Source organism: Trifolium pratense, linkage group LG2 (assembly GCF_020283565.1).
Source record: "Trifolium pratense cultivar HEN17-A07 linkage group LG2, ARS_RC_1.1, whole genome shotgun sequence".
Lineage (NCBI taxonomy): Eukaryota > Viridiplantae > Streptophyta > Magnoliopsida > Fabales > Fabaceae > Trifolium > Trifolium pratense.
Window position 1 is genome coordinate 43,445,828 of NC_060060.1, and position 27,982 is coordinate 43,473,809.

General features: G+C 31.5%; 5 protein-coding genes across 6 annotated transcripts; 1 reads left to right on the forward strand and 4 right to left on the reverse strand.

Moving 5' to 3' along the window:
• Positions 1-249: 249 nt before the first annotated feature.
• LOC123909521 lies at positions 250-992 on the reverse strand. Its single transcript, XM_045960360.1, has one exon. It carries the CDS (start codon positions 749-751, stop codon positions 395-397), a length of 357 nt encoding a protein of 118 aa, XP_045816316.1. The 5' UTR covers positions 752-992; the 3' UTR covers positions 250-394.
• A 4,779-nt stretch (positions 993-5,771) lies between these two features.
• Positions 5,772-11,730, forward strand: LOC123909830 (probable choline kinase 1). 2 transcript variants are annotated; one of them, XM_045960749.1, is made up of 9 exons: positions 5,772-5,953; positions 6,085-6,152; positions 6,893-7,255; positions 9,486-9,607; positions 9,692-9,887; positions 10,309-10,426; positions 10,522-10,569; positions 10,977-11,077; positions 11,189-11,730. In XM_045960749.1, the coding sequence occupies exons 3-9, from the start codon at positions 6,902-6,904 to the stop codon at positions 11,279-11,281; spliced, it is 1,032 nt and encodes a 343-aa protein (XP_045816705.1). In that variant the 5' UTR covers positions 5,772-5,953; positions 6,085-6,152; positions 6,893-6,901; the 3' UTR covers positions 11,282-11,730. The 2 variants fall into 2 exon arrangements, with proteins under 2 accessions (XP_045816705.1, XP_045816704.1); XM_045960748.1 differs by having other exon boundaries at positions 5,824-5,897.
• Positions 11,731-12,779: 1,049 nt separating this feature from the next.
• LOC123909882 (dehydrogenase/reductase SDR family member 12) lies at positions 12,780-17,591 on the reverse strand. Its single transcript, XM_045960812.1, has 10 exons — positions 17,443-17,591; positions 17,180-17,241; positions 15,478-15,597; positions 15,284-15,383; positions 14,831-14,911; positions 14,541-14,590; positions 14,160-14,310; positions 14,025-14,081; positions 13,814-13,935; positions 12,780-13,466 (listed from the first exon to the last, which is right to left on the reverse strand). The coding sequence occupies exons 1-10, from the start codon at positions 17,521-17,523 to the stop codon at positions 13,262-13,264; spliced, it is 1,029 nt and encodes a 342-aa protein (XP_045816768.1). The 5' UTR covers positions 17,524-17,591; the 3' UTR covers positions 12,780-13,261.
• A 4,604-nt stretch (positions 17,592-22,195) lies between these two features.
• LOC123910856 lies at positions 22,196-25,214 on the reverse strand. The gene is made up of 2 exons (XM_045962140.1): positions 24,935-25,214; positions 22,196-22,329 (listed from the first exon to the last, which is right to left on the reverse strand). Exons 1-2 carry the CDS (start codon positions 25,125-25,127, stop codon positions 22,196-22,198), a joined length of 327 nt encoding a protein of 108 aa, XP_045818096.1. The 5' UTR covers positions 25,128-25,214.
• A 1,295-nt stretch (positions 25,215-26,509) lies between these two features.
• LOC123909832 (VQ motif-containing protein 10-like) lies at positions 26,510-26,932 on the reverse strand. The gene has a single exon (XM_045960750.1). It carries the CDS (start codon positions 26,844-26,846, stop codon positions 26,532-26,534), a length of 315 nt encoding a protein of 104 aa, XP_045816706.1. The 5' UTR covers positions 26,847-26,932; the 3' UTR covers positions 26,510-26,531.
• Between the last annotated feature and the right edge of the window lie 1,050 nt (positions 26,933-27,982).

The window sequence follows — 27,982 nt, forward strand, 5'->3', positions numbered from 1 at the left end:
AGCAACTTAATTAAATGCTTATAGTATAAATGCTTATCATATAAGTACTTATGTATAAGCTACTTTTATAACAAAAGGTAAAATAAAGTCAAACTGTTTTTATATAAGTCATAAACTTCTTTCTTAAGCTATCTTGGATAGCTTATAGAAATAAGGAAAAAACAACTCATGGACATGTCAAAAGTTGTTTTTATAAGCTCTTTCAGACAATCTAACAAGTGTTTATACCAATAGATAAACTCAAATAAGTTAATTTAGACAATACAACGATCTATTCTTTCTCATTACACAAGAGACACATCTGACATATTGACAATACAACAATCTATTCCTTCTCATTGCGATGGAACTCTAGTTCTTCAAGTTAAGAACCTTGTTGTAGTTCCTCGCATCTTTATTTCCATGTTAGCAATGGATGAGAAGTTTTAGCAGGGTTTACAATATCACCATTAGAATCATAGATTATGACACCAGAAAAATCAGGGAGCTGACACTTCCCACCCATAAGGATATTCTTCTGCCAAATTGAACCTTCTTCTTGTTGTTCACAACCACTTATCATCATAACTTCATTATTTAGCTCTATGACAGGCTCTTCTGCAAAGGCATTGCAAGCGAGCCAATGACGCCATTTGCGCGAATGAGAAGCACACATGAGCAACGCAACAGCACACAACATGAGGGTCATAGCAGTAAGACCAATATTTGAAGTGCCTAGTGAAGGGTGGATCACTGAAAGTGGTCTAGCCATTGGAGAATGATGATACCTTAAAATGGGATGTGATACAAAACATGAAATGGGTTTATGGTATTTATAGTTTCATGGTTTGTAGTTGTTAACTAGAAGTGTAGTTGGTGTTTTGGGATTTGTTAGCATTTGGTTAATTTGTTGGTTTAAGATTCAACATGTATGTGGTTTTGGTATTCCTTGACTTCATGCAAGTTCTAGTGCAATAGTGGGATTAGGTTAGATATTAAACATTCTTAGGCACAAGAGTGGGTGATAATAAGGATGCCTCATATTTCCACATATTAAATTTTCCCCCAAATATGCAAAACAAATTAAACAATCTCTGTATGGTAAGGTTAAGAAACTAGTTAAAGCAACAATTGAGAATCGGATACGATGCAATATGTAGTCATCATCTTTAAATCGTCTTATCAATATTAGATGGTTCAAATCTTAAGATGATTTTTTTATGTAAATAAAATTTGAGGTTAAAATTTGAACCATCGAACAACTTTAAATGTACCAACCGCATGAATACACGAATTTTTATTGCACTAAATCTAGATCCCAACAATTGTTGGGTAAAGCAGCACAAAAATTCTGCACACTACCGCACAAAAAATAACCTAACCACGTTCCATTTTTGGGTTTCCTACAAAAAGATAAGCAACTCTTCTATAATTTGTGTGCACTTATCGTCTTGCGTTATCTACTTCAATAAAATACCAAGTAGTACATAACATTAGTGATGCGTACCTATACTAGTATTATTTAATTCGTCGACTTAGAACGACTTTAGGCACTACAGATTCACATGCATTAGTATTTTAATTCTTATTCATTTAATTTCATAAATAAATTATCACATAAGTTCGGTTGACTATTTTTTTTAGATGAAAATTACTTCCGATCTTTTCATAAGAAATAATTATCTATTAAAGTTTATTGGATAATTAATGTAGTTGGCGTATATTATAGATTAAATATATTAATTATTTAATAAATTTAATAAATTAATTATTTTTTTATAAATGAGCGGATGGAGTATTTATCAAATGTCTATTTTGTAGTATGTAATGATTGAGTCACGCAATACTTTGTTAGTTTTGCCTTTTTTTTGTTGGCTTTCACCATCCGTTTAATCTAGTTCGGAGAGTCAGTTCTGGCATTAAGTGGTTCCAGCCTCTTCCAATCGCAGTTGCGGGGATCTAACCATGGTCCTTCCTACCAAGTTTAACGTCAATCACTACTGAACCAACTAACGATTGATAGTTTTGCCTTTTTTTTAACGTGAGTCTCACACCAGGATTAAAAACCATTTCTTTTTTAATTTACAAAATGCACACACTCAAACTAAACAAAAAACACTTATAGGACACTAACATATTTAATCCTAACACATAAATGACCATTTTGGGAGAGAAAATGCATAAATGAACAACTTCAAATAGTAATGTCAATAACACGGGAATGGAACGCGGAGTACTTTACTTCTTCCTTCTCCATCATCTAAAATGTTTTCCATTAATTCCCCCTTCGGAGAATATTCTTCTCAATCTCCATTTTTATGGGATCTCCAGAGTCTCGCAAGGACCTATTAACATTAAAAAACATAATTAAATTTCTCTTATTTTCAATCTAACTAGTTGTAAACAAAAAATAATTTAATAATAAAAAAATTAAGCCATTATTGTGAGTATTGTCACAATAGTAAATATCACATAATAAATTTATACACATATTGTGTAAAAATATAAATAAATATAATATATAAAGTACTTGATTGCACATATATAAATGTTATTTTAATCAAGTGATCGAGGATAGATTGATCAACAAAAAAAAGTGATCGAAGATAGAGTCTCCATGGGCCGAGGATAAAATCTTGCCCCCATCTTTAAAAAGGGGGCTTTAATTCTTCCTCATTTTCATCTTCGAAGGAATAATTCACCGCCTTCGAACTTCCAAACAGGATAATCTCCACAAAAATATATATTTATACCTCAAATTGACATCTCTTACTTGAAATAAAGGTCAAACCTTTTTCATTAATAAATTTTTGGAATAATTTGAGGTGTATGTAGGAATTTTTAAACCCCACACTTTTTGTATTTGTTTTAATGTTATAGCACAAAATCTTCACCACTGTTTAGCGATGACTAATTTTCATTGAAAAGTTTGAGTAATCTCTGTTGAGGTGTAAAAAAGAATTTTTGAACCGTTTTTGTTGTTGTTACAAATGATATATGTTATAGATACGAAGTTTCCACCATCGTTAATGATTAATCTTTGTGGAAAAAATTTGTAGACACATAATATGGGTTATTCCGTCCAACTGATTTTTTTCATACATAAGAGACAAAAATCGAACATCTAATCATTTGCTTTAAATGTTTAAATTATTTACTAAATTATGATGTATTTATATTTTTGCACGATATGTGTATAAATTTATTGAAAAATAGGCAATTGAAGTTAAACTAATTCATTATTGGTTAATCTCATTTACTACCTTCGTCCCTAATTATAAGACACTATTTGATAAAAATGTACTATTCATTTACCTTGTTTTAATCGGATTTTTTTAATAATATATAAATGTAAATATTAGCATATAAGATCTTGTTCAATTTGTTTTGATGATTATTTTCAAAATATTAAATTTTTATAATTTTTACTAATAGACAATTAAAGATATTAGTGATCAAAATTGTGCATTGACGTACGCGCAGTGGTCAAACAAGGTCTTATAATTTGGAACGAAGGTAGTAATATGAAACTATGTCAGGCCCGACTTACACCAATGTGTCGGGTGTGCAAAGATATCGAGCCTCAAAATTTTTGGGGACTCAAAATTTTGAGGCCCGTTCATCAAATATTAAATGTCTATCAATAGATTAGTAGTATACTATGATATTTTTGTGTGTAAGGTCCTTGATTCAAATTTTCATAGTGTCTTTTTTTAAAAATATAAATTTAGTTCTAGTAATTTTAAATTAAAACCAATAATTTTTAACCAACATATATAGAACTCATTCACAAACTCAGCCACTAAATCATTTCAATCTTTCCATCAAATTTAATCTTTGATTATGACGTCTCTTTTTTATGGTATATACAAATATAATTATTTTTTATTGTTTTTTCTTTTGGTCAAATAGTCGTGGCTAGAAATTCCACCCTAAAGGTGAATACGTGAGATATCCGGGGTTCGAACTCCCGACCCTTGCATATATAATGTGATGTCCTTATACCAATTATTTTTAATTGTTTGATATTGTTTACAATTTAAATAGAAAATACGTCTTTTTAAAAAATTTGTGTTTTCTATTAGAGGTCTATTTTTAATATTCAAATAGAAAATACTCCCTCCAACCTCTTTTATAAGCAAATATTCAAATTTGCACACATATTAAGAAGTTATTTTTTTGTCTTGATTTTATGTAAAAGTTCTATTACAATTACCAAATGTATTGAGACTCTACAATCATCTTAAAAGTAGAACAATTAATGAGGGTAATTTTGGAAAAATAGCATTAAATAAAGTTGGTTTTGTTTTGGTGACTTTTGCTTATATTTAAAGCCAAATTTTTTTATTGACTTTTGCTTATAAATAAGGCCGGGGGAGTATATCTTTTTAAAAATTTGTATTTTCTATTAGAGATCTATTTTTAATATTCAAATAGAAAATAAGATTAGTCTAAATTTATTTATCGATTCCCGTATTTTTTTTCCTCTTCCCTAATCTAAGTTGATTCATTATTTTTTGTGTTTTTATTTCTTCTGTTTCGTCACCTAAAACTACCAAATGTATGACCATTCACTTAAGAAACAAAGTCTCTCATCCTTGGATCAGTTCATTTTCAGAACTTTTATGACTTTTCCAAATAAATATATACTATCTATTAATGAAAAAACAAAGAGTTAGTTATAATATGAGAAAAACCATTTTGAATGCCCAAAACAGAATCTGTACGTGATCAGTTACCATCTTCCACCAAAATGGCGCCCACACAAAATCTCCCACCGTCCAAAATGCACAAAATCCAAAATCTCAAATAAATAAAAGTCCAACCACATTTTAGTTCATTATTATTCTCACGGCATACAAACCATTTAATTTTTCTTTGGAGTTTAAAAGATATACGTACATCATTGGTATAAAATAATAGTATATTATATTAAAGATCTCCGATGGTGATACCACTTTGGGTATCATACATTACTAATAAGTGGTCCCTACAATGTCATGTAATATTTATGTAATTCATACATATTTTACTCTAATGGTGATACCATTTTTTTGAGTATCAACATTAATGACAAACGGTAATGTTTTAATGTATATGGAAGTTGTTAAATTGAATTTATATACCAAAAATAAAAATAGTAATGACATTAAATTGATGATACGGTACCTTATTTAAGGTACCAATATCATCAATTTTGATATTCTCTGTGTCACGTCATGAAACTCCAATAATAAAAAAGTTAAGGTATGATATCATTAGTTTATGAAATTCTCTTAAATATCCTTATTGGAGATACTCTTAAAAATCAATAAAAGTTAGAGAAAATAGGCATGCACCGATAGTGTAAAATTTTACACTGTCATTAAATATCAACCATGTATTCCACAAAATCAATCACTACACCCCATTTTCAAGGTATGATGTGGAGAAATAGTTATTAAACTCTAAAAATTAATCAATTTTCTATAATTTCTTGTTTGGTTAAGTTGTAATAAAAAAAAGTTTTGACACTTGTTAAGAAACTTTAAATTTTACCAAAACAAACAACCGAGTTTCCTAAATTACTCGTCATAAATACTCCTCGTTAGTTTTTTGAATAATGGAAGCTAAAGAGTCATATTGAAATAAGCTAACTACCAAAGAGTTTATTATGAAACTAAATAGTAGTGAATTTTGACTAAGGATAATTTTGTAACTTTAGAATTAAAAATGTTGTCTTTTACTTGTATTTCGGGATATCAAAAAGATGTTTTTCTTGCTTATATTACGGGACGAAAGGAGTATCATGCACACGATTCAATGATTTACTAAAATAAAATAATTAAATTGGTTCCAAAGTTTTTGTTTGTTGACAAAAGATTGCTTCTTAGCAAGCTTTCTTTGTTTCATTCACAAAATAAAGATCATTTGTGTCGGTATCTCTCTCTCTCTCTCTCTCTCTCTCTCTCTCTCTCTCTCCTCTGCTTCTTGGGTCAGTTCTCAAATCTAAAATAATTTCTTGCTTTCAGCATTCTTCATTTTCTTAATTTGTTATTTTATTATATCATTCTCATACTTGTGTTTTGAAAATAGTTTATCTTTTTAATGTATTCTTCATTGCAGTGGTTTCTCTGTTTTGCTTGAATTTCCTCTCCAAAGACTCCAACTTTCATCTCTGTTTTTCTTCAAAGGTTAGTGTTTCTGAACTAACATCTCATAATTCCAATTAGTTTTTCATGGAACTATGTTTATCTTTTTGTATGCATGTTTCACCTTTGATTCCAATTGCAACAATTTTCTTTCTCTGTTTTCAAGCTCTGAATTAACTTATCTGTTTATTACTTCTTTTTGTTTTGTTTTAACCCTTCGATTTATAGGGGAATGACTTTTTAGTCCAGAGTTTGACTGTGAAATAAGTAAAGTCTGGCCATATAATTGAACTCCGATTCTCTTGAACGATTTGTTCTTAGGGGGAGTTCGGTGTGATGTTCAAAAAAACTTGGATATTAGTTTTTAAATTTTTATGTTTTTTTAATAAAAAAACATATCTAAAGTGATTTTATGTTTGTTTAAAATCACTTTTCCTTTATGAAAAATAATTTTTTAAAGAAGCTACTCAAAATACCTTATCATCTAAAGCCATATTTAGATTTTTCTCCAGATTTTCTTTTTTTAAATAGGTAACAAACAAATGAAAACTTTTAAAAGATGTTACTTTATTTTAAAAAAGTGATTTTTGGACAAAAAGAAGCTGAAACATACGTGTCATCTATCCATTTTTGTTGAAAAATTTAAACTTGACAAAGGATAATAAATTATGATGTATTTTTCTCAATTGGGTCATCAAGATTTTCTGATTTTTCCTTCTTTATGTTTCATACAAAAATCATAACATCAATTTCACAATTTTTTAATTTTTATTCACATGCAGAAAGTGATTATGGCCTTAAAGACATTTGAATTATTGAAAGGGTGTGAAACTCATGAAGAGATTATGAAAGTTCTTGCATCAGTGGCTGTAGATTTAGGTGATGTAATTGATGATGTGAGTACTGTGGAAGTGAATCCCTTAAAGGGTGCAATGACAAATGAGGTTTTTGAGGTAAATTGGCCAACAAAAAGTGATGGTCATCTTAGAAGGGTTTTGGTTAGATTATATGGTGAAGGTGTTGATCTTTTCTTCAATAGGGATGATGAAATCCAAGCCTTTGAGTCTATATCGAAGAACGGACAAGGTCCGCGCCTTCTTGGTCGGTTCACCACCGGTCGAGTTGAAGAGTTCATTCATGCCCGGGTATGTGATTCTCATCTTGTGTTTTTTTAAATATAAGTCAAATGTAGTTGAGTCTAATGGAAAGGACTAGTTTCTCATAATTTGGTGAAACCGTGTTTCAATCCCGGTTAAAAGGGAAGTTTACATTTAGAATGCGATTACCTGTTATAAAACAAAAATCTCGTTTTTTCCTTTCTGATAAAACAAAAATCTCGTTTTTTTCGCTTGTGGATTAAAAAAAAAAACTTGTTTTCCTTTTAAGATATATTTAGTAGTGATGTCTACTCCACCCCTTGATATATTCTCTCAACAACCAATGAGAGCAAACCACATACGTAGATTTGCATGTGGTACTCATAACTAACTTGTAACCAAATTTTATTTCATATGCATATAGCTTGTTCTCATTGGTTAATGGGTGAATGTACCCCCAAATTATTAGGGATAAATTAGAAAAAACTTTGTAATAATAATAATGTGTGGTTCACTTTTTCTTGTATAACTCTTTAACAAGTAACAACTTGAAATAAAATGGAGTTCTAATTAAACCAAAGTGGTTTTTGGAGATCATTAATCTTTAACAACTTGAAATAAAATATTATTTTTGGAGATAATTAATCTTTTATAAGTAACTAAATGTTATGAAAGTTACTGCAATGATTACTTTAGAATGACTTTGTGGTTGGGGGAATTTGTGGAAGTCTCTCACATATTTCTTTTTCATTTTGCTTTGTTGTATTCAAGTCCAAAAGCTTTTCTTTGGTTCTTCTCTTTCATATATTATATGTTATATCTCTCTTTAACTTTGGACTTTGGAGGAATGGAAGATTAGTCCAAAAAGCATTTTTTGTTGCACTTTACATTATTTAAGAAGCATATTTGAGAAATTAAATTGAATGGATAATATGTGTTAGGCTAAATTACATTTTTGACCACCTAACTTTTACAAACTTGCGAGTTTGGCCCCCTAGCCCCTTTTGCAAAAGGTTGCCCTTCCCACTGATTTTGACCAGATCAACACACACGTGGACAGTTAACCACGTGCTACGTCAATATATCTTGCGACATATGCTGATGTGGTACATGAGTCACTTTCCATGCGTGCGTTGACTTGATCAAAATCAGTGTTAGGGCAACCTTTTGCAAAATCAGTAAATATTTTAATGTATAACTTTTTTTTTTGACAAGATTTTAATGTATAACTTGTACAATCAATTATTTGTGTTTATTTTATACAAAAGTAAAATGTTTTATATGTATGTTGTATAAAAGAAATGATAGATATGCATCTTGGAATTAAGCTTATAAATGTAAAGTTAATATGTGAACTGTTTTTTTATTCCATTTTCTGTTTTATTTCATAGGTGGTCTTAGTTGGTGAATTAAACTTTATAGTTGATGAATTTCTGTTAAACATCTTAGTTTTTAGCATTATCTAAGTTTCTCATCATGATCGAGTATCTTCACCGATAAATCGTCAGTTATGTCTTCGCTTTCAAATATATATAAAAGTTCATAGTAAATATTTTAATGTATAACTTCTTTTTTTTGACAAGATTTTAATGCATAACTTGTACAATCAATTATTTGTGTTTATTTTATACAAAAGTAAAATGTTTTATATGTATGTTGTATAAAAGAAATGATAGATATACATATTTCTTCTCTGATTATCAATGATTAGTTAGCACGTGGTTGTCAATTTAAGGTCAAATATGATAAATAAATCTAAACTTGGATGAGAATTATTTGAAAATTTAGTAACAATTTTACAGCAAATGGAAATCAAATTTCAGCTATCATAACATGTCATACGATCATTGAGGTTGTTATTTCATATAAAATAGATTCTCTTGTGTTACTTAGTAACATGACAATGCCATATTATTAGAAAGAGACAACAAATAGGCCCTACAAATATTTTGATTTATTTGTTGCCTCTATAGCAAAGCATGACAGTTGTAAATAACATGGGAGAATTCAAATTTCATGCTCCTTTTCATCTCCTATTTGGATCAAAATAAGTTCTATTTGAAAATTGAACAAACTGATGACTGCTGTGAAGCACATACACTAGAGACACTGACACGAACACAATGACACCAGTAATAATTTGAGAAAATAGAATAATTGAATGTAATCACATGTGTCGGTGTTTGGATACCAAACATGCCTTCAATATGAAGTGTTGGTGCTACATAAGATGACTGTGTATATAACATTTTTTTCCTTCATGTTTTTGAATTTTTAGACACTGTCAGCTTCCGACCTCCGCGACCCTGAAATATCTCCTTTGATAGCATCTAAGATGAGAGAGTTTCACAATCTTCGTATGCCTGGTGCAAAGAAGGCTCAAATTTGGCAGAGAATGAGGTATTACTAACAAAGATCAGAACAATCTTAAAAAAAAATATTCTATGTTGTACAGAATAATTTATGTTTTCGATATTTTACTAGGAAATGGCTTAATCATGCTAAAAGTTTGTGCTCCCAAAAGGATATCAAGAATTTTGGCTTGGACAATCTAGACGTTGAAATAAATATGCTGCGGGAGTTGTTATCAAAAGGACATCAAGAGATTGGTTTTTGTCACAACGATCTACAATACGGTAACATAATGATGGATGAAGAGACAAGATCAATCACTTTAATTGTAAGTTATCTTTCTAAATTGTGATTAAATATTCTGTTTATAATGTTCAACTTTTACAATCAATAGTACTCCAAATCAATCTTTTAGCTTAGGTGAGACCATACCATCATTGATGCATGAGATCTTATCAGAACTCTGCACTTAAGCGATCTTGAGCGAGAATAGTACTAACTTGGTACAATGAGTGACCTCCCGGAAAGTCCTCGTGTTGCATTTGAACCTCTTTCACCAATTTGCTTCTGCATACCATGTTGTTTTCGCTTCCTCATATCAAAGTAACTAAACATTGAAAGTTATTCAAGACATGAAAATATCATTATGAACTTTTATACGTTCTTTTCATTTTTCATCAGTCATATCATTTTTGGGAACTTACTTTTCATTTTTTCGTTTCTATTGTTTCTACTTATCAATGATACAGGACTACGAGTATTCGAGTTACAATCCTGTTGCGTATGACCTTGCAAATCATTTCTGTGAAATGGCGGCAAATTACCACAGTGACACGCCTCATGTTCTTGACTACAGTAAATATCCTGGTAAACGAATTTCTGATACATTTTATAGCCTCTATTACATTTATGTATTAGAATCTAAGCTGTGTTTACACGCCAATTTGTTTATGGTATACCAGATGTTGAGGAACGTCGAAGGTTTATTTATACATACTTGAGTTCTGAAGGTTCGTACATTTCACTGTCCCTTAATATGCTAATTTATATTTTATGAGGTGTTAGCTCAGTTGTAAGAGTTTGACCTTGAAATATGAGGGGAGCGAACTTCAAATCTCCCTAAAGACTGTTGTAAAATGGACATTAGTCCCACAAAAAATATACACTGATTTTTCCAACTTGTTTATGCACTCTTTAAACTAACTAAAGTTACATGACATTGTCCACAAATCCTAGCTCAACTGGCAGAAATGTCGGAATTGTTAGGTCGGACGCCACGACCAGGGTTCGAACCCCTGTCTCTCCACTTTGTGTGTGTGAGTTTCCAATGACATGCAGTTTCGTCTATCTGCCAAAAAAATGATGTTACAATATTAAAATCATACATAAAAATGTTTAATTGTCAATTTGAACACAGGCAAAAAGCCAAGTGATGCTGAAGTGGAGCAGTTAGTGAATGTTGTAGAGAATTACACTCTTGCAAACCATCTTTTTTGGGGCTTGTGGGGACTTATTTCAGTAAGTTTTTTATTTAATTTTTCATTTTAATTGTAACTCTAAAACTTACTTATGTCAGCTAAAGCATAAATGCTCCACAATTTATTTTAATCAATTATTTGTGTATTGCAGAGTTATGTCAATACAATTGATTTTGACTACAAAGAGTACTCAAGGCAAAGGTTTCAACAATACTGGATAAAGAAACCTATTTTGTTGACATGATTGCTTCTTTTGTGTTTCTTATAGCTTAGTATAGTAATGATATCAAGAGGCATGATATGTAGTAAATATGTAGATATTAATATATAACTCAAAATGTGTGATGGATTTTCTTTTAGGCCAAATGCATTCAGGTGCATTCAGGGTTCTTTAAGTTCAATGTTCGTACCAAATCAGTCATTTAAGTTTTTAAGTACCAAATTTATCCTTTAAGTTTTTAACAGATTACACTGTTACCCATAAGTGGTAACAGTGTAATCTTTTACGATCTTAAATGACCAATCTATTACTAATTATAAACATTAAACTTAAAAGACAACTGAATGCAACTGGCCTTTTTTTCTTTTGTTTTTTTAAAGTGTCATATAGTGAAATGTATTTTTTTTTCTTCTGAAAACTTAAATATTTGTATTGTTAGAATTATGCAAATCTTATATATAGATTGTTTATGATTTATTTGTAATGATTTCTCAATGAGTTCTACAATGATGAACAACCTATCGATTGTTCTAGAGAGTTCTAAAGCGCGGTAGTTGACTAATAGTTGTCGGTTCATGAAAGTTGGCGCGCGTGCGTACACACAAAGGGTGAGCTATCCTATGGAACAACATAAGAGGTTCTCTAACAATACTCTAAAGTGACCGATGTAAAAATACAATGTTTAAAGCTAGAATAGATTAATCATTTTTGCCGCCTAAGGATCTCATTTTGTAGTCTATCCTTTCTTGATCTAATGAGTCTCTTCTTGAACGTCCAACCCATTAACTATGCCTCTGAGATCCATGTGCAACTTGTCAATATAGGATGCCTCTGAGATGTATATTTGCTCTTGACATATACATCTACAAGATCATGGCTAACTTCGCAAGCTAAGAATTAACTCAGACAACACCACCACGCAGCAAGAAGCGAAGAAAAATTACAAACTAGAGAAAACTAATTGACAAACTAAAATGAAGAAACAGTCAAACAAAGTAACTAAACCAAAGTTAAAAAACCAAACAAAGCAACCCAAATGCTTCTGGCTAAGCTGGAGAGAACACCATCCAACGCAAACTTGAGGCACAAGAGGATGAAGCCAAAATAAAAAAACCCACCCGCAAGATTGATCAATTACTTCTAGCCAACCAAGCGCGAGGGCTAGTCAACACCCGCACCAGCTACAAGAAAACAGCTAAAACAAAGAATCAAAGATAGATTTACAATAATTCCAAATAAGGTTTGAATTTAAGCAAGTAGGGACCGGTTCTGAGGGTTTGAGGACAAGCTCAACAGCAAGATTGAACTTCGGCTCTTAAAGGGAGCAACAATGTACTCTAGTACTTAATGGACTAGTATTTTGGATTAGACTGTGTTCACGAGCGTAGGTCATAACAAGATGAAACAACAAGCTAGAGCTTGGAGGACCATCATCATACATGACTACTTCAATAATTTATTGCATTTAGTTTGCATATACAAATAAATAGAACAAGATAAACTAGAATGATGGAATGGTTGATGAGGAAAAATAAAAATAAGAAGCAAGATGACAATCTTTCGACGACAGATTTCGTCTTCATTCAAGTGCCAATAGTTCCATAGAAGCTTATTCATATACAATAATACAACTTAAGGAAAATGTACACTTCATAACTTGTTTCTACTCCGTCATGAATTGTTAATGCATCACAAATTTTTTGTTTGGTTTGAAGAATAGGCTATTGATGATTAATGAAAACAACTTATATATTCTCACTAATTTTGGCAATGCTATATTACCTAAAAACAGGTTCTATGATTAATTACAACTGTTATAGTTTACTTTCAAGGCACAAGTACACTAGCTAGGATATGTTTGGATTGACTTATTTGAGTTTATCTACTGGCATAAACACTTGTGAGATGTTTGGGAGAACTTCCAAAAACAGCTTATGACATGATAAGTGTTTATGCTATAAGCTGCAAGTTAAGTTTGTTTATCCAAACAGGCTCTACTTAATCTTAAAGAGATGCCATGGAACGAAGACTCTCAACGATAGAGTTGATCACAGAATGAGAACCATTTGTAGCAGCAAATCGAAGGTGCTTAGGAGCTTCGGCTCTATCAAAATAAAATCCACCAGATACTAAATTCTCTTTTGGCTGTAATGCCAACCAAATAACTGTGTCTGCACCTTCTTCACTTGTTCTTAGCTTCCCCGAAAGCCTGTAATTAATTCAGTCAGTATATAATATAATTTAGGACTATCGACATGGTGCTGGGAGAGTCCATAAATGGTAACACGACTCTCCTCTAAGAAAAGAATCCGAGTTCAATCCCATCAGTTGTTTTTTGTAATCAGATGCTTTCTGCCTATGAATGGCTTTAACGTAGCACTGACATTTTTTATTGAAGGCGTGTCGGAGTGCAACATATGTCAGTGTCAGACACCAACACAGACAAATGTGATTACATTCAATTAATTTATTTTTTAAAAATTATTACCGATTTCGACGTGTCAGTGTCTCAATTAATTCTATGCCATGGATGATGTAAGGACGAGCATTACTTACGATTTTGAAAAGTTTGGTAAGCTTTTTGCAACGCCAGGAGTTTCAGCCCAACCTGGATGCATTGCATAAAACCCTATACCCTTGTTCTTATATGTCTCACCCCAATTTTCTGTTAGTGCAACCTACCATTTCAAATATATCACAAGACATTGATCATTATTGTATCGATAAGAGAAAAAAGTGTATCGAGTCACCAATATAACTTACTGACCTGAACACGCTTGTTTCGAGCATACTGTTCAGTCCCATTAAAGTTGCTCTCAGAAAACTGGTACAGAAAACAAAATAAATTATAGTGAAATTATATAAATGATCGAGTTAGATGAAATGTTCATAATACAGTTACCTGTAGATCTTTGGTCAAGGGAGTACTATACATTCCACCAGAAGAAACCGTAATGACGCGTGCGTCAGGTGAAGCTTTCTCCAGTAATGGTACCATCAATTCAGTCACTGCGTAAGTACCTAATACACTAACGGCAAAGTTCAACTCAAACCTGGAATGGAACAAGAAAAAATAAAAGCATTTTTGTCAAATAGCGGCTATAGAGTAGCGGAATTTGGACAACTGCTTTTGTTTTGCGATATGCAATTTAGTTCAAAATATTGTCAAATAGCATCTATAGCACAATAGCGTAGATGAATTTGAACAACACAGCAGATCAACCGACCACTACAGGTAGATTTGGCAAAAAAATTATTACCACAGTAAACAAGAAAGACTCACCCCTCCGATGTGGTCACTCGATTTTGCTCAATCAAGCCAGCATTGTTAACCTTGATGCAAAAAATTGCTCCGTATTAGAATTTAATGAAGAGAATGACTAAATTTATAAAATCATCATATCGAGCGTTAAGTTCGTATTGCAAAAAAAATAAAAGTTGTAATTCTTGAAAATAAAATAGTATCCACAAGCAATCTACTTATGTCCCCTAAATTTTTAATAGAAAAGTTACCGGCGATTTCAACCATGCAGTAAAGTATTATATTATCTTGTAATATGATTGAGAATTTACCAAAACATGTAGAGGCACATTCCTTTTAGAAAATCTGGAAGCAAGTGACTTGATTTCCGTGACAGATGACAGATCACAAATCTGCATGAAAAATTAATTAGTCACCAAATCAACAAAATTGTGAAAAGTTCCATAAAGTTTACGTTCAATACAAGAAACTTAATTAAACATTTATAGCATAAAAATTTAGTATATAAATGCTTTTTTTTGAGCTATTTTCGATAACAAAAGATAAAATAAAGTCAGACTGTTTTCATATCAACTATAAGTTATTTGGATAAGCTATACAAGAGAGCTTATGGAAATGAGCTGAAAACAGTTTACGAACATGTTATAAGATGTTTTCATAAGTTCTTCCAAAAAGTCTCACAAGTGATTATATCAATAGATAAGCTAAAATAAGTCAACTTAAAAAGGCCCTAAAAGAAAAGAAGAAAATGGAAAAGGAAATACCTCCAAATATACATTTTGATTGCCAGTTTTAGTTTGAATTTGAGAAAGAGCAGCCTCTCCTCTCTCCTTATTACGACATACAAGATAGACGGTTGCACCACTGGTGAAAATCATTAACCGTAGATTAGCATATAACTATAAATACTGAAAAAAACAAAAATTCCAGAAACAAACATCAGAAGAAAGATCAAAACCGCTGCGCGAGACCCTCAGCCGTTGCATAACCAATTCCCGAGTTTGCCCCTGTAACAATGCAGTTCTTCCCTGGTATTTGTGTTTCCATTTCCTCTGGTTTGAATTTCTTTGAATGCTCACTAGGAAAAATAATATTTTATGCATCAGCAATCAAAGAGGCCAAATGATAACAGCATTAACAAAAAGCTACCGCTTTTTAACATTCTACTTTTCAACAAACTGTTTATAGACACAAATATGTAGCACTGAGACTTTAGATTAAAAGCATGTCTGGTGTCCTACATGTGTTAGTACTGAAACAACATTGACACATCTGATTAATTTAGTAGCTTACATTATCTTTGGTGCCGACACGTGTTAGTGTGGGACACTGACAGAACACTGACACAACATTGAAACATCTGATTACATTTAGAAACTTCCATTTTCTCAAATTATCGGTGTCTACGAGTCATTGTCATGTTCAATGTTCATGAAATGCTTCATAAGACACAATAAGTAATAGTTATCTCCATTCATATTGTATTGTTTTGTTTTTCAATTTCAAAATATCATAAAACTAAGGTCAGCCACACACACCAATTCAATCTTATAAGCTTCTCAATATAAGATAAATGTTCCGTGCTACGCTAAGCATTCAGAATTGGTGGAACAACTATAATCACTCTTTTGTCTATAGTGCTAGTCAATGTAAGATCTCTAATAAACCTCATCACACCTATAACTGGACATCTGGAACACGAGGTGTGTAGGACCATACATCTATGGGTGGCCTAATCATATGGCCTGAAAATAATTTTGTGACCAACTCTGATATCATCTCAGAACTTGGGTTTAAGCAAAACATAACACCAAAATCCAGTCACGGGGAGTTAAGTCCCACTTATAACTACTCTTTTCGTCATATCACCTACCACTACTCAACATAGATCTTGGTGCTAGTATTACTGATATCATAATCGTAATACTAGCACCAAGAATAACTTAGCAGCAGAGAAACTTAAAAGTAAAGATAAATATTTTTCATATTAGTACAATTATGCTAAAGTCCCATAAATTGATGTTATAAGTATGTCTTTGTACCAACTTTTTAGTCCCTACATATTTGAAAGTGGGTACAGAAACTACAAAATTCAAATTCAAACCTAAATTGATACTTTTTTTCGGGTTACCATAATAATATAGGTACGAAATTTCCACCACCCCACCGTTAGTGATGATTAATTTCCGTCGGGGAACCTGTAGGGAATACAAGGTGGGCTCTCCTCTCTTTTTCATACACAGAAGCCAGGAATCGAACCCCCTGACCACCTCCTGCTTAAGGGGCTCAAGACCCTTACCACTTGTCTGTTAACTTAATGTTCTGAATTTTTTTTTTTTTGTATTAACACTCTAGTTCCCAAGGAAAAGGGTCAGGTAATCCAGACTTCGGCCTCAATGTAAGTAAGGCCTGAGCAAGAATAGTTCCCACCAAGAATGGAACTCGGGTTCCCCGAACAATTCGTCCTAGGGGAGTTCATTAATCACTTGAGCCCAATGTCTTAGTTTAATGTTCTGGATTTATATTACACATAAGTAAAGAAATTCAAGGAATTTTTAAGCTAATATCAATAATTATGGGGTTAATATGGCCTACATTATATATTATTTTAGGAACTAATAATAGAATAGTAATTTAAAAAAAAGAAAGAAGAAACATACAGAAAAGCTGGTTTGGTGAAATTGAGGTAACCATAAACACCAAAAGCAGATTGTCTCCATGTCTGTTGAAATGAAAGTAAACAGTTTAACAACGTTAAAGGAATTTGCAGCAAATAAATGTAAAATTGAGGGAAAGAGAGAGAGAGAGAGAGAGAGAGAGAGAGAGAGAGAGAGAGAGAGAGAGAGAGAGAGAGAGAGAGAGAGAGAGAGAGAGAGAGAGAGAGAGAGAGAGAGAGAGAGAGAGAGAGAGAGAAAAACAAGACCTTGAGAAGAAACATAGCGAGAGTTGTAACAGAGAAGTGAAACTGAAGTTGCAATTGAAATTGCAATGTTCCACTTTTCATTTCATGTTCCGTTTCTTATGGGTTGATGTGTAATATTCAACCGTGCTTTTCACTCACGTGCGTCGCACGTTTGGAGGTTATAGGCAACGTAACACCTATTATAACCTCTCCTTATTTTTTTTTTCTTCCTTGACTTCTCTATTTTTTATTTTTAGTTTAATTTGTATGTATCGTTGGTGTAAAGTTTTTTTACACATATATATATTAAAGGGGGCTGCTAACTTAGACCCAGTTGGGTCTAAGTTAGCAAGGTGCACCTTTTGAGTTGGACAAAAATACCCATTTTTTTAATTTTTGAAAGAATAGAGCAACAGGGGCATTTCTGTAATTTTCTGCAATTTTACACGCGCCCCCCACTTCTTTTTCCCCCCCAGGACACGTGTCACGCTATTAGTGGACAAAATCAGCGCGCGTGCATCACACGCGCCGACAAGAGCGCGTGGTGTGAAGGATGGGAGGAGAGAGAAAGCCTTTTGAAAAAGGCAGCCACGTGTCAGCATATGAATGGGTCTGCGTGATTTTTTTCCATTTTATACTTTAAACTCGATTATTTCGTCGTAAATTAATTTTTTATTTTTTATTTTTTATACCAAAATTCATAATTTTTTTTTCTCTACAAATAGAGACTTGGTTCGTTTGATTTGGACACCGAAAAAAAAACGCAATTTTTCACTACTTTAAACTCGATTATTTCGTCGTAAATTAATTTTTTATTTTTTATTTTTTATACCAAAATTCATAATTTTTTTTTCTCTACAAATAGAGACTTGGTTCGTTTGATTTGGACACAGAAAAAAAAACCCAATTTTTCACTACCTTAATCTCATTTTTCACTACCTTACATCAACTCACTGAAACCATTCTACCAGAAAAATGGTTTCGGAGTACAAATCTCTGAAACCATTCTACAAGCTAAATGGTTTCAGAAGCAAATAACTAATAATCAACTTACTGAAACCATTTTACCAGCAAAATGGTTTCAGATTACAACTCTCTGAAACCATTCTACCAGAAAAATGGTTTCAGAAGCAAACACAATTAATAAATTACTCACTGAAACCATTCTACCAGTAAAATGGTTTCAGAATACAACTATGTGCAACCATTCTACAAGCTAAATGGTTTCAGAAGCAAATAACTAATAATCAACTTACTGAAACCATTCTACCAGCAAAATGGTTTCAGATTACAACTCTCTGAAACCATTGTACCAGATAAATGGTTTCAGAATACAACTATGTGCAATCATTCTACAAGCTAAATGGTTTCAGAAGCAAATAACTAATAATCAACTTACTGAAACCATTCTACCAGCAAAATGGTTTCAGATTACAACTCTCTGAAACCATTCTACCAGATAAATGGTTTCAGAAGCAAACACAATTAATAAATTACTCACTGAAACCATTCTACCAGTAAAATGGTTTCAGAATACAACTATGTGCAACCATTCTACAAGCTAAATGGTTTCAGAAGCAAATAACTAATAATCAACTTACTGAAACCATTCTACCAGCAAAATGGTTTCAGATTACAACTCTCTGAAACCATTCTACCATATAAATGGTTTCAGAAGGATTTCGGTGTCCAAATCAAACGAACCAAGTCTCTATTTGTAGGGAAAAAAAAATTATGAATTTTGGTATAAAAAATAAAAAATAAAAAATTAATTTACGACGAAATAATCGAGTTTAAAGTAGTGAAAAATTGCGTTTTTTTTTCGGTGTCCAAATCAAACGAACCAAGTCTCTATTTGTAGAGAAAAAAAAATTATGAATTTTGGTATAAAAAATAAAAAATAAAAAATTAATTTACGACGAAATAATCGAGTTTAAAGTATAAAATGAAAAAAATCACGCAGACCCATTCATATGCTGACACGTGGCTGCCTTTTTCAAAAGCAAAATTTTCTCTCTCCAGCTTATAATCTAGTGTGGCGCAGACAGGATGATCTGATAGATCAGGATGATCTGGGTTGTCTGATTGATCAGACAGTCTTAATGAGATCACATCTTGGCTGTCTGATGGAAATCAACGGTCTGTAACCATGGTCCTTCCGTACGCGCGCGACACTGGATCCACGTCTATTAATTGTTTAAGAAGGTGGGGCGCGTGTTGTTATGTTTTTTTTTTTATGTAAAATTACAGAAATACCCCTGTTGCTCTATTCTTTCAAAAATTAAAAGAATGGGTATTTTGGTCCAATTGAAAAGGTGCACCTTGCTAACTTAGACCTAACTAGGGTCTAAGTTAGAAAACCCCTATATTAAATATGTGTTGCCATATCATTTAATGAATATGACATATAATGTGTTTTTAAACAATAATGTATTGGTATATTATTGAATGCATGTGTAAAATAACTTATATATAATTTTTTTTTTGCTTAAATACAATATTGACTTCTAAATTTTACATTTATTTGATTTTGTCTGTCAAGATTTATTTTTTATTTTATTTACGATAAAGTGCTTATAGCATATCATTGATTAAGATGTGTTCAATACAATCGAAGACATCTCTTATAAAATAAAAATAAAAATAAAAATACAATGTTGAATAATAGCACCAAACTCCGTCATGTCTTTCCTATGATAACGAAAACTATCAACCACCAATTTGGAGTCTAGTTCAAAATCAACATGACCCAAATTGAGTTCATGCACCCACCGTAAAGCAGACAAAAAACTAAGAGCTTCTCCATCATGAACTTCATATCTTAGTTCAATCCATTCAGTTTTTGCACGAACAAAAGCACATGTCTCGTCGTGTATACAAATTTCAATACCAATGCGGTTGTTATTGGAAGGGAAGGCAACATCAATATTACATTTGATTCTCCCGGAGGTGGTTTTTTCCACTTAATTTAAGATGTTTCAGCTTGCATATATATACTGAAGTAGAAGTTTGAACACTTTTAATGTTCTTCCCATCATTACGAAAATTCATTGCTGACAAAAACAGTCTGAAATCAAACGATAACGGATATTGAGTTAGACTGGCAAAAAAAGACCTCTCTATCGACCTCTGACGAATCAAATATTGTTAAAGCAACTCAAAACCGATCAAAAGCCAGATCGGGGATGGTCGGTCAATGGAACTGAGCCCCACGAGCACATGAATTACCAAAAACATCAGTTCTACTATCATCAACACGAAGTAGCTACGCACCTAGCCCTTTCGAGCAAAACAGACCGCATTGGGTTTTGATGAGTCTGACTCATGAGAAACTTTCAACAAAACGCCGCACAGGAATATAAATCGATTGCCAACACATAAATAATCTGATTAAAACTCCTTGTAATAACGACGACAGCGACGAAGATGACCTTCTTTCCAAGTCTAACCACTGTGTTACAAAATATATCATGTGAAGCACAAATACGACAACCTGTGGTGGCAAATCAATCACCCAAATGATGACAGAACCACCACCTCGATGCTCCATCTCCTTTCCAAGACCGATTCAGTTGTGACAGAAGCAAACCAGCTACGGCGACGGCGCGGTGAAGAACCTTCCCTTAGGGCGCGAGACCCATCTGGGTGTGTGGGTGGCATCGTGAATCCAATGGACTCGATCACACCACCAAGAGAAAACGCTACATCTCTCTCTGGCGCCGATTTGGGTGGGCTAATTTAGTTTCTTCAAAAAAAAAAAATCAGAGCTTCCAATTTTTTACATTAATTAATTTTTCATTAGATTCTTGCAATATTCAGTTCCAAATTAATTTAAATAAGATGTGTTATAGATTTGCATTTGGATTATATTAATGTCTTCCATTCATTTTATTCATCGTGATCATTTCAAGTTCAACTATTTTCAGTCATACACTTTATTTTTCTTGCAAATTTTGATCATTCTCACAATTTAATTGAAACAAATCTTGTTATTCATTGTTTGAGAGGTGCATTGTTTTGTCATGCTTATTTTCTTATATTTTTTCTTATTCACTTCATTTAATAATTATTTTCTTTATGGTATAATAAGGATATTACTCCAAATTTCATAACTAATCAAGACAAATACACCAATGATGTATTTTTTTTTCACATATATATATTTTTTGTTTTCGCAACCAGTATCCGGCACACTGGACCATCTAATTTCGTTCAGGGGGTTAGTTTCTGGTATCAAGTGGTTTCAGTCCCTCTCGAAGGCAGTTGCGAGAGATCGAAATGTGATCTTCCCTACGTCACATTTTTTTTAAAGACACTTTCAACCATTGAACTAATTTTTCAAATTTATCCAACTTTATTGTTGAACTAATGATTAATGTTCTTCCAATTTTTAATATACCTTTTAATATTAAAATTTTTCTACCATATTTTTTATTGTTACATATTACAACTAATTTGACCCGTGCGTGCACGGGTCGAAGTTCTAGTCTACCTTCAACAAAAAAAATTATTTTTGTAATTACCTTTAATATATATTTGGTAGCATACATCTTTAGATGATTTGGTGATTGTGGCGGGCGGGCGGTCATCCCGATTAATGTTTGTTGAGTTGGAATATCTTTTTTACTCATTTTTAATCGATATTCTATCCTTGTTTTTCAAAAATATGTTATAAAATATTTTTAAATTTAATGACAAAGCAGACACTGTTTAAGGAAACAAAAATGAAAAAAGAATACATTTTGTTAGTATAATATAAAAAATGCCATCTTAATTAAATTTGTGACTCCAACAAAAAGTGGTCATTTGGCAGCATCTGTTCTCTAAGCAACTTGTCATACTCATTGAACATAGAATCACTTATAACAAAAGAGTTGATATGGTTTTTTGTGTTTTTGTATTGCGGAATTTGGTGAGATATAAATTTAGGGAGAAAACTCTCCTAAAAAATAGGGTTATATGAAGAATACTAAAGTTTTTATTTTATTCATATGCTTATGGCTCTATATATAGAGCTATATAAAAACAAATCACATATATTTTTAAAACAAAACTAATCCTATAATAAATTCTAAACAAATCTTAAATATTCTAAACAGAAATATAAATCATAAACCCTAATATTATATTATTTCAAATATAAATCTAAACTATATTTAAATATAAAATCTTTCAAAAAAGATATTTAGGCATTATTCCCAACACTCCTCCTTGACTGAATATCTTTTTGTTGTATCCGATCTGAGATTTGCGCTGAAATTTTATTTTATTTTTTTGTTTCTCAAGCCTCCTCTTTGATCGAATATCTTTGTGTTGTATCCGACCTGAGATTTGAGTTGAAAAAACCTTTTTGAACACTCCTCCTTGACTGAATATCTTTGTGTTGTATCCGGCCCGAGATTCATGTTGATTTTTGTTTTTGTTGTTGTTGTTGTCTACATCTACATGAGCATATTTTTCATGTATTGGTTTTGGGTTTTGTAATACATGTGTATGTATCCTACTTTTCATGTATTGGTTATGGGTTATGGGTTATTAATACATGTGTAGGTATCATACTTTTCATGTATTGATTTTGGTTTTGATTTTGGTTTTGGTTATGGGTTATTACATGTGCATATTTCATGTAACACATAAAGATGTAGTTGTGGTTATGATTTTTTGTTATGGGTTTTTGTTGATTTTTTCATCTTCTTCTTCATCATCTTCATCTTCTCCTTCTTCCATCTTTACGGGTCCTTGTGAACGACGGCGCTCTGATGCCACTGATATGGTTTTTTGTGTTTTTGTATTGCGGAATTTGGTGAGATATAAATTTAGGGAGAAAACTCTCCTCAAAAATAGGGTTATATGAAGAATACTAAAGTTCTTATTTTATTCAAATGCTTATGGCTCTATATATAGAGCTATATAAAAACAAATCACATATATTTTTAAAACAAAACTAATCCTATAATAAATCTATATATATAATTCCTAGATAGTTCTCCTAACCCTAATCCACTTAGACCAATCAAATTGTTTCATTTAGCCACATCATCTATATTATTATTATTATTGTGATCTCTATACTTTTCATATTCTACATTTATATACTTATGGCTTTTTAATATACACTCACTCAAGCTTTTACTTAGCCTTTACTTTTTTTGGTGAATATAATAATTTTTGCTTACTATATTATAATAAGGAGAATACAAAAATACACACTAATTAACTTTATAACTCTCGGTAATATGTTTTTCATCTCTTAAGTCACAATTCAATTTTCATCTTTTGGACTCTTCTACCAATATTTTAATATATATAGCTTACAACTATTTTAATTTGTATCCTATTCATATTTTCCTAACTAACCATTACGAATGTTAGAAACAAATATTTTCATCCCCTGGTGCTCAATCATGTGCTTAATAAGATTACCATTTGTTTTTCCGGTTGAATGTGAGAATAGATTTTTTCATATCTTATAATGTGCAATTTCTCTTTCCATTATCTTGCCTCTTCATCTTTTGTGCATCAGGTATAAATACTTATGTTATTTTCTAAAACCATGATTTGTTGTAGTTATTTTATTTTTTGCAAAAATTAACTTTTTGCATAACAAATAAAATTAAGAGAATTTGACATTTTTTGTTTGTTGCAGATCATACATTCAACTTTTGTGTTGCACATCATTTATAGGTTTAGTTAATTGTTACTGTATATGTGTATTTATATTCTATTATGATACAAATTAAATAATATATACTTTATTTTTAATTGAATTATGTAATAGTTGTTTTACTTTCCTTTCCTTTACTTTTTTATTTATTCATTTTTTTTATTGATATACTTATTTTTATAATTTTTGATTTTAGGTTTTGGGTCATCATCTCTTACTCAAACGAACTGAACTGTGAGGTTGATGCTCTTCACATATATGTCCCTTTGGAATATTTTTAAAAGGTATGTACCCTTTAATTTTATTTGTTTTATTTGAGTTTTTCTAATTCTGTCACTATTTATATGCCAATTGTGTGACTTAGATTTTGTCACATATCTTTTCATCCAATCCTTTGTGTGTTTTGAAATAGATTTATATGTTGTGCGGAGATATATCATATTACTCCTATATATATAAATTTTAGATAGTCATTCTGTTACTCATGTAAAGTAAACCATAATCCTTAAACCAATAATATTTCTTCATTTAACCACTCACTTACAATGCCACACCACTTCTCCTTAGAAAATAAATCTTTTGAATTTCGGATTCTCTATTTTTTTTTATTATTATTTTGATAATATGTAATGTTTTAGTTTTATGCAATTGTAAAATAAAAATAATTGCATCACACCCGTGCATCGCACGGGTAAGGGTCTAGTTCTAAACAAATCTTAAATATTCTAAACAGAAATATAAACCATAAACCCTAATATTATATTATTTCAAATATAAATCTAAACCATATTTAAATATAAAATCTTCCAAAAAAGATATTTAGGCATTATTCCCAACAAGAGCTTCTTCCATTATCATTTTCAAATAGATTATGCTTTTCCCTCTTAGCTTTTGGAGCTTCTATACTTTCATCAGAAGAATGCTTACCAGTTAGCTTCTGCACCACAGACTTAAAACTCATAGCATCAGTTTCAACATACTTTGCAGTAATAATCACAATCTTCACTGCCTTCTTCTTATTGCTACAACCACCAGTTGCCATCCAAAATTCCACTTTTGAGAAATAAGCAGAATTTAATAAAACCTAAAAAGTGATTTTTTTTTCTTGCACTTTTATTTTCCTATATGGGTATTGACGTATTGTGTTTATTTAAATTATTTGTATGTGTTGTGAATTATATATATATATATATATTGATTGATGGTTATGGTCATGTGGGGTTGAGATAAGTTGACAATTGAGAAAGGTAAAAGTCCTTAGATGACATAATATGACCGTTGGTTTGTTATTATATGTGAAAATGTGACATAATAGGATGTAGTCAATGATGCTATAACTAACTGTCATGCTTCATGTATGAATAGTAGTAGGCATGGAAAGTTCTTGTGTTTTGTACGTAGTGTTGTTTCTAGGCCTATTAGGTCCACTCCGATGACGAACGGGATTATTACTAACGTACGTTAAGGAATTTCATTGACGACACACCATAGCAAATCTGTCTATCATTTTTTAACCATACATGATCAAGATCATTCGGTAATTCGGAAGTACATTATTAATGAGTTAATTTTCGCCTTTTATAAATGAACCTTGTCCAATGTAATAGATGATAAAAGCACAAGGGAAATGTACACAATCACTCTAATTTTCAGTGTTCGTATGTACCACGCACCCCATGAGAATCAACCTTCGTTCTCCTCCATGCTTTGTGAACTTCAGAATGAAACCAAGGAATTTTTTACAAAAAGTAATCGAAATTTGCACATTTTATAAGAAGAAACCACATGGCGTAATTTGTTTTTTTTAACCACGGTTCGATCCCTCGCAACATCGTCGCAATGCTTTATGGTATGTTTATGTTGGTTTTCGCCGCCATAAATGTCAGATGTTATAGGTTTTGGTTCGTCTAATAAAACACGGTGGACATGAGTTTGAATTTGCATTTTAAGTTCTTTTTGCGCCCGAGGATAAATGTTGCTCTCTTCATCTGACAATAAATTTCAACTTTTTATTCGATAATAAAATTTGTGACATGTCTAGGTTAGAGTCGTTAGTGCTATAAAGTTTCATTTTGACACTTTGTTGCTTTCTTGGCCCAAATTCACATTAATTGCTAAATATGTTATCACTTGTGTGACTCATTGAATCACATATTAGATATTAAACTGATAAGAATAGAAATCGATTCTTAAAACTATAGTCTTGTTGTGGAAACTTCTACTTGAAAATTGATTCTTTTTTTAGTTCATCCTATAATCGATCATTTTAAGTCCTTTTAATATATTTTCTAATCTTTAACTCGTAAATCAATCTAAAATCGATTTCTAAGACCAGAAACCACCCGGAACATAACGGAACAATCAGAAAGCGATAAACTAAACAATATTTTTGTATTGAAAAATGCAAATATGAATTGAAACAGAATACAAGTATATACAGTGGTAGTTAAATTTGTGACTCAAACAAAAAGTGGTCATTTGACAGCATCTTCTCACTAAGCAACATATCATACTCATTAAACAAAGAATCACTTATAAAAAAAGAGCTTCTTCCATTCCCATTTTCCCATAGATTATGCTTTTCCCTCTTAGCTTTTGGAGCTTCTGTACTTTCATCAAAACCACGTTCATCATAAGAACACTTACCAGTTAGCTTCTGTACCACAGACTTAAAACTCATAGCATCAGTCTCCACATATTCTGTAGTGATAATCACAATCTTCACTGCCTTATTCTTATTGCTAAAACCATCACTCGCCATAATCAAATATTTCACTTTCTAGAACAAATTAAGCTGATTTTTAAAAAATCACAAAAAAGTGCTTTTTTATTTTGTTTCACTTTTATGTTTTGTTTCACTTGTTATGAGTTATGTGGTTTTATATATTTATGTGGCATGGATGTGGGGTTGAGTTGACGATTTTGAAAGAGGTATGAGAGAGTCCTTTAGATGAGATAAGCTGACCGTTACTTTGTTATATGTGAAAATGAGAAATTATATGAATAAGTCATAATCTATGAAAATAAGTAAGATATGGTCAATTAAAGATGCTAACGAATTAACGGTCATGTTTCATGAATAATGGCCACGGAAAGTTCTTGTGATGTGTAGTGTTATCTATGAAAAATCCGAGAAATGACAATTATTATCATAAATATAGGCAGAATTACACCGATAATCCTTTATCTTATTTATTTGTAACACTTTAGTCCTTTATCTTTTTTTCGTAACATATAGGTCCTTTATCTATCAAAATATGCACAAATTAGTCCTTTTGTCAGTTTTTTTTATTAAAAAACACTAAAATAATACTTTTATTAATAACTTTAATTTTTAAAATCTATTTTAATTAAAAACCCAGAAATGCATAAAGCCATAAATTTTATGAACATCTTCTTCCTGATGTTCATCATCTTCATCCTCATGTTCATCCTTATTTCTTAAATTGAAAAAGAAAATGCTCATCCAAATTGCTTGCATATCTTCTTCTAAAATCAAAATTTAAAATCCCCAAATTCAATTGAAAGAAATAGGGCTTAATAGTGAAAGGAAATTAGCAAATTTCCATCTATCCTTCAAAGTTCAAATTATTGTTTCCGACCAAAACCATTGTATGATTGTTAAGTTAGATATGCAACTGGAAACTACAATCATATATATTATTAACTTAGATCTTCAAGTGGAACCAAGTTTCCAGAATGTTTTTTTTCTTTTTCATTTTTTGGGTTTATGTTAATTTTTGTGTGTGTGTGTTGGGATTATATGAAAATGAAGATAAATTTATGGGATTGTATGAAGTTGATGATGAAGATGAAGAGCTAATGACGAATTTCTGGGTTTTTAATTAAAATATATTTTAAAATTAAAATTATTAATAAAAGTATTATTTTAGTGTT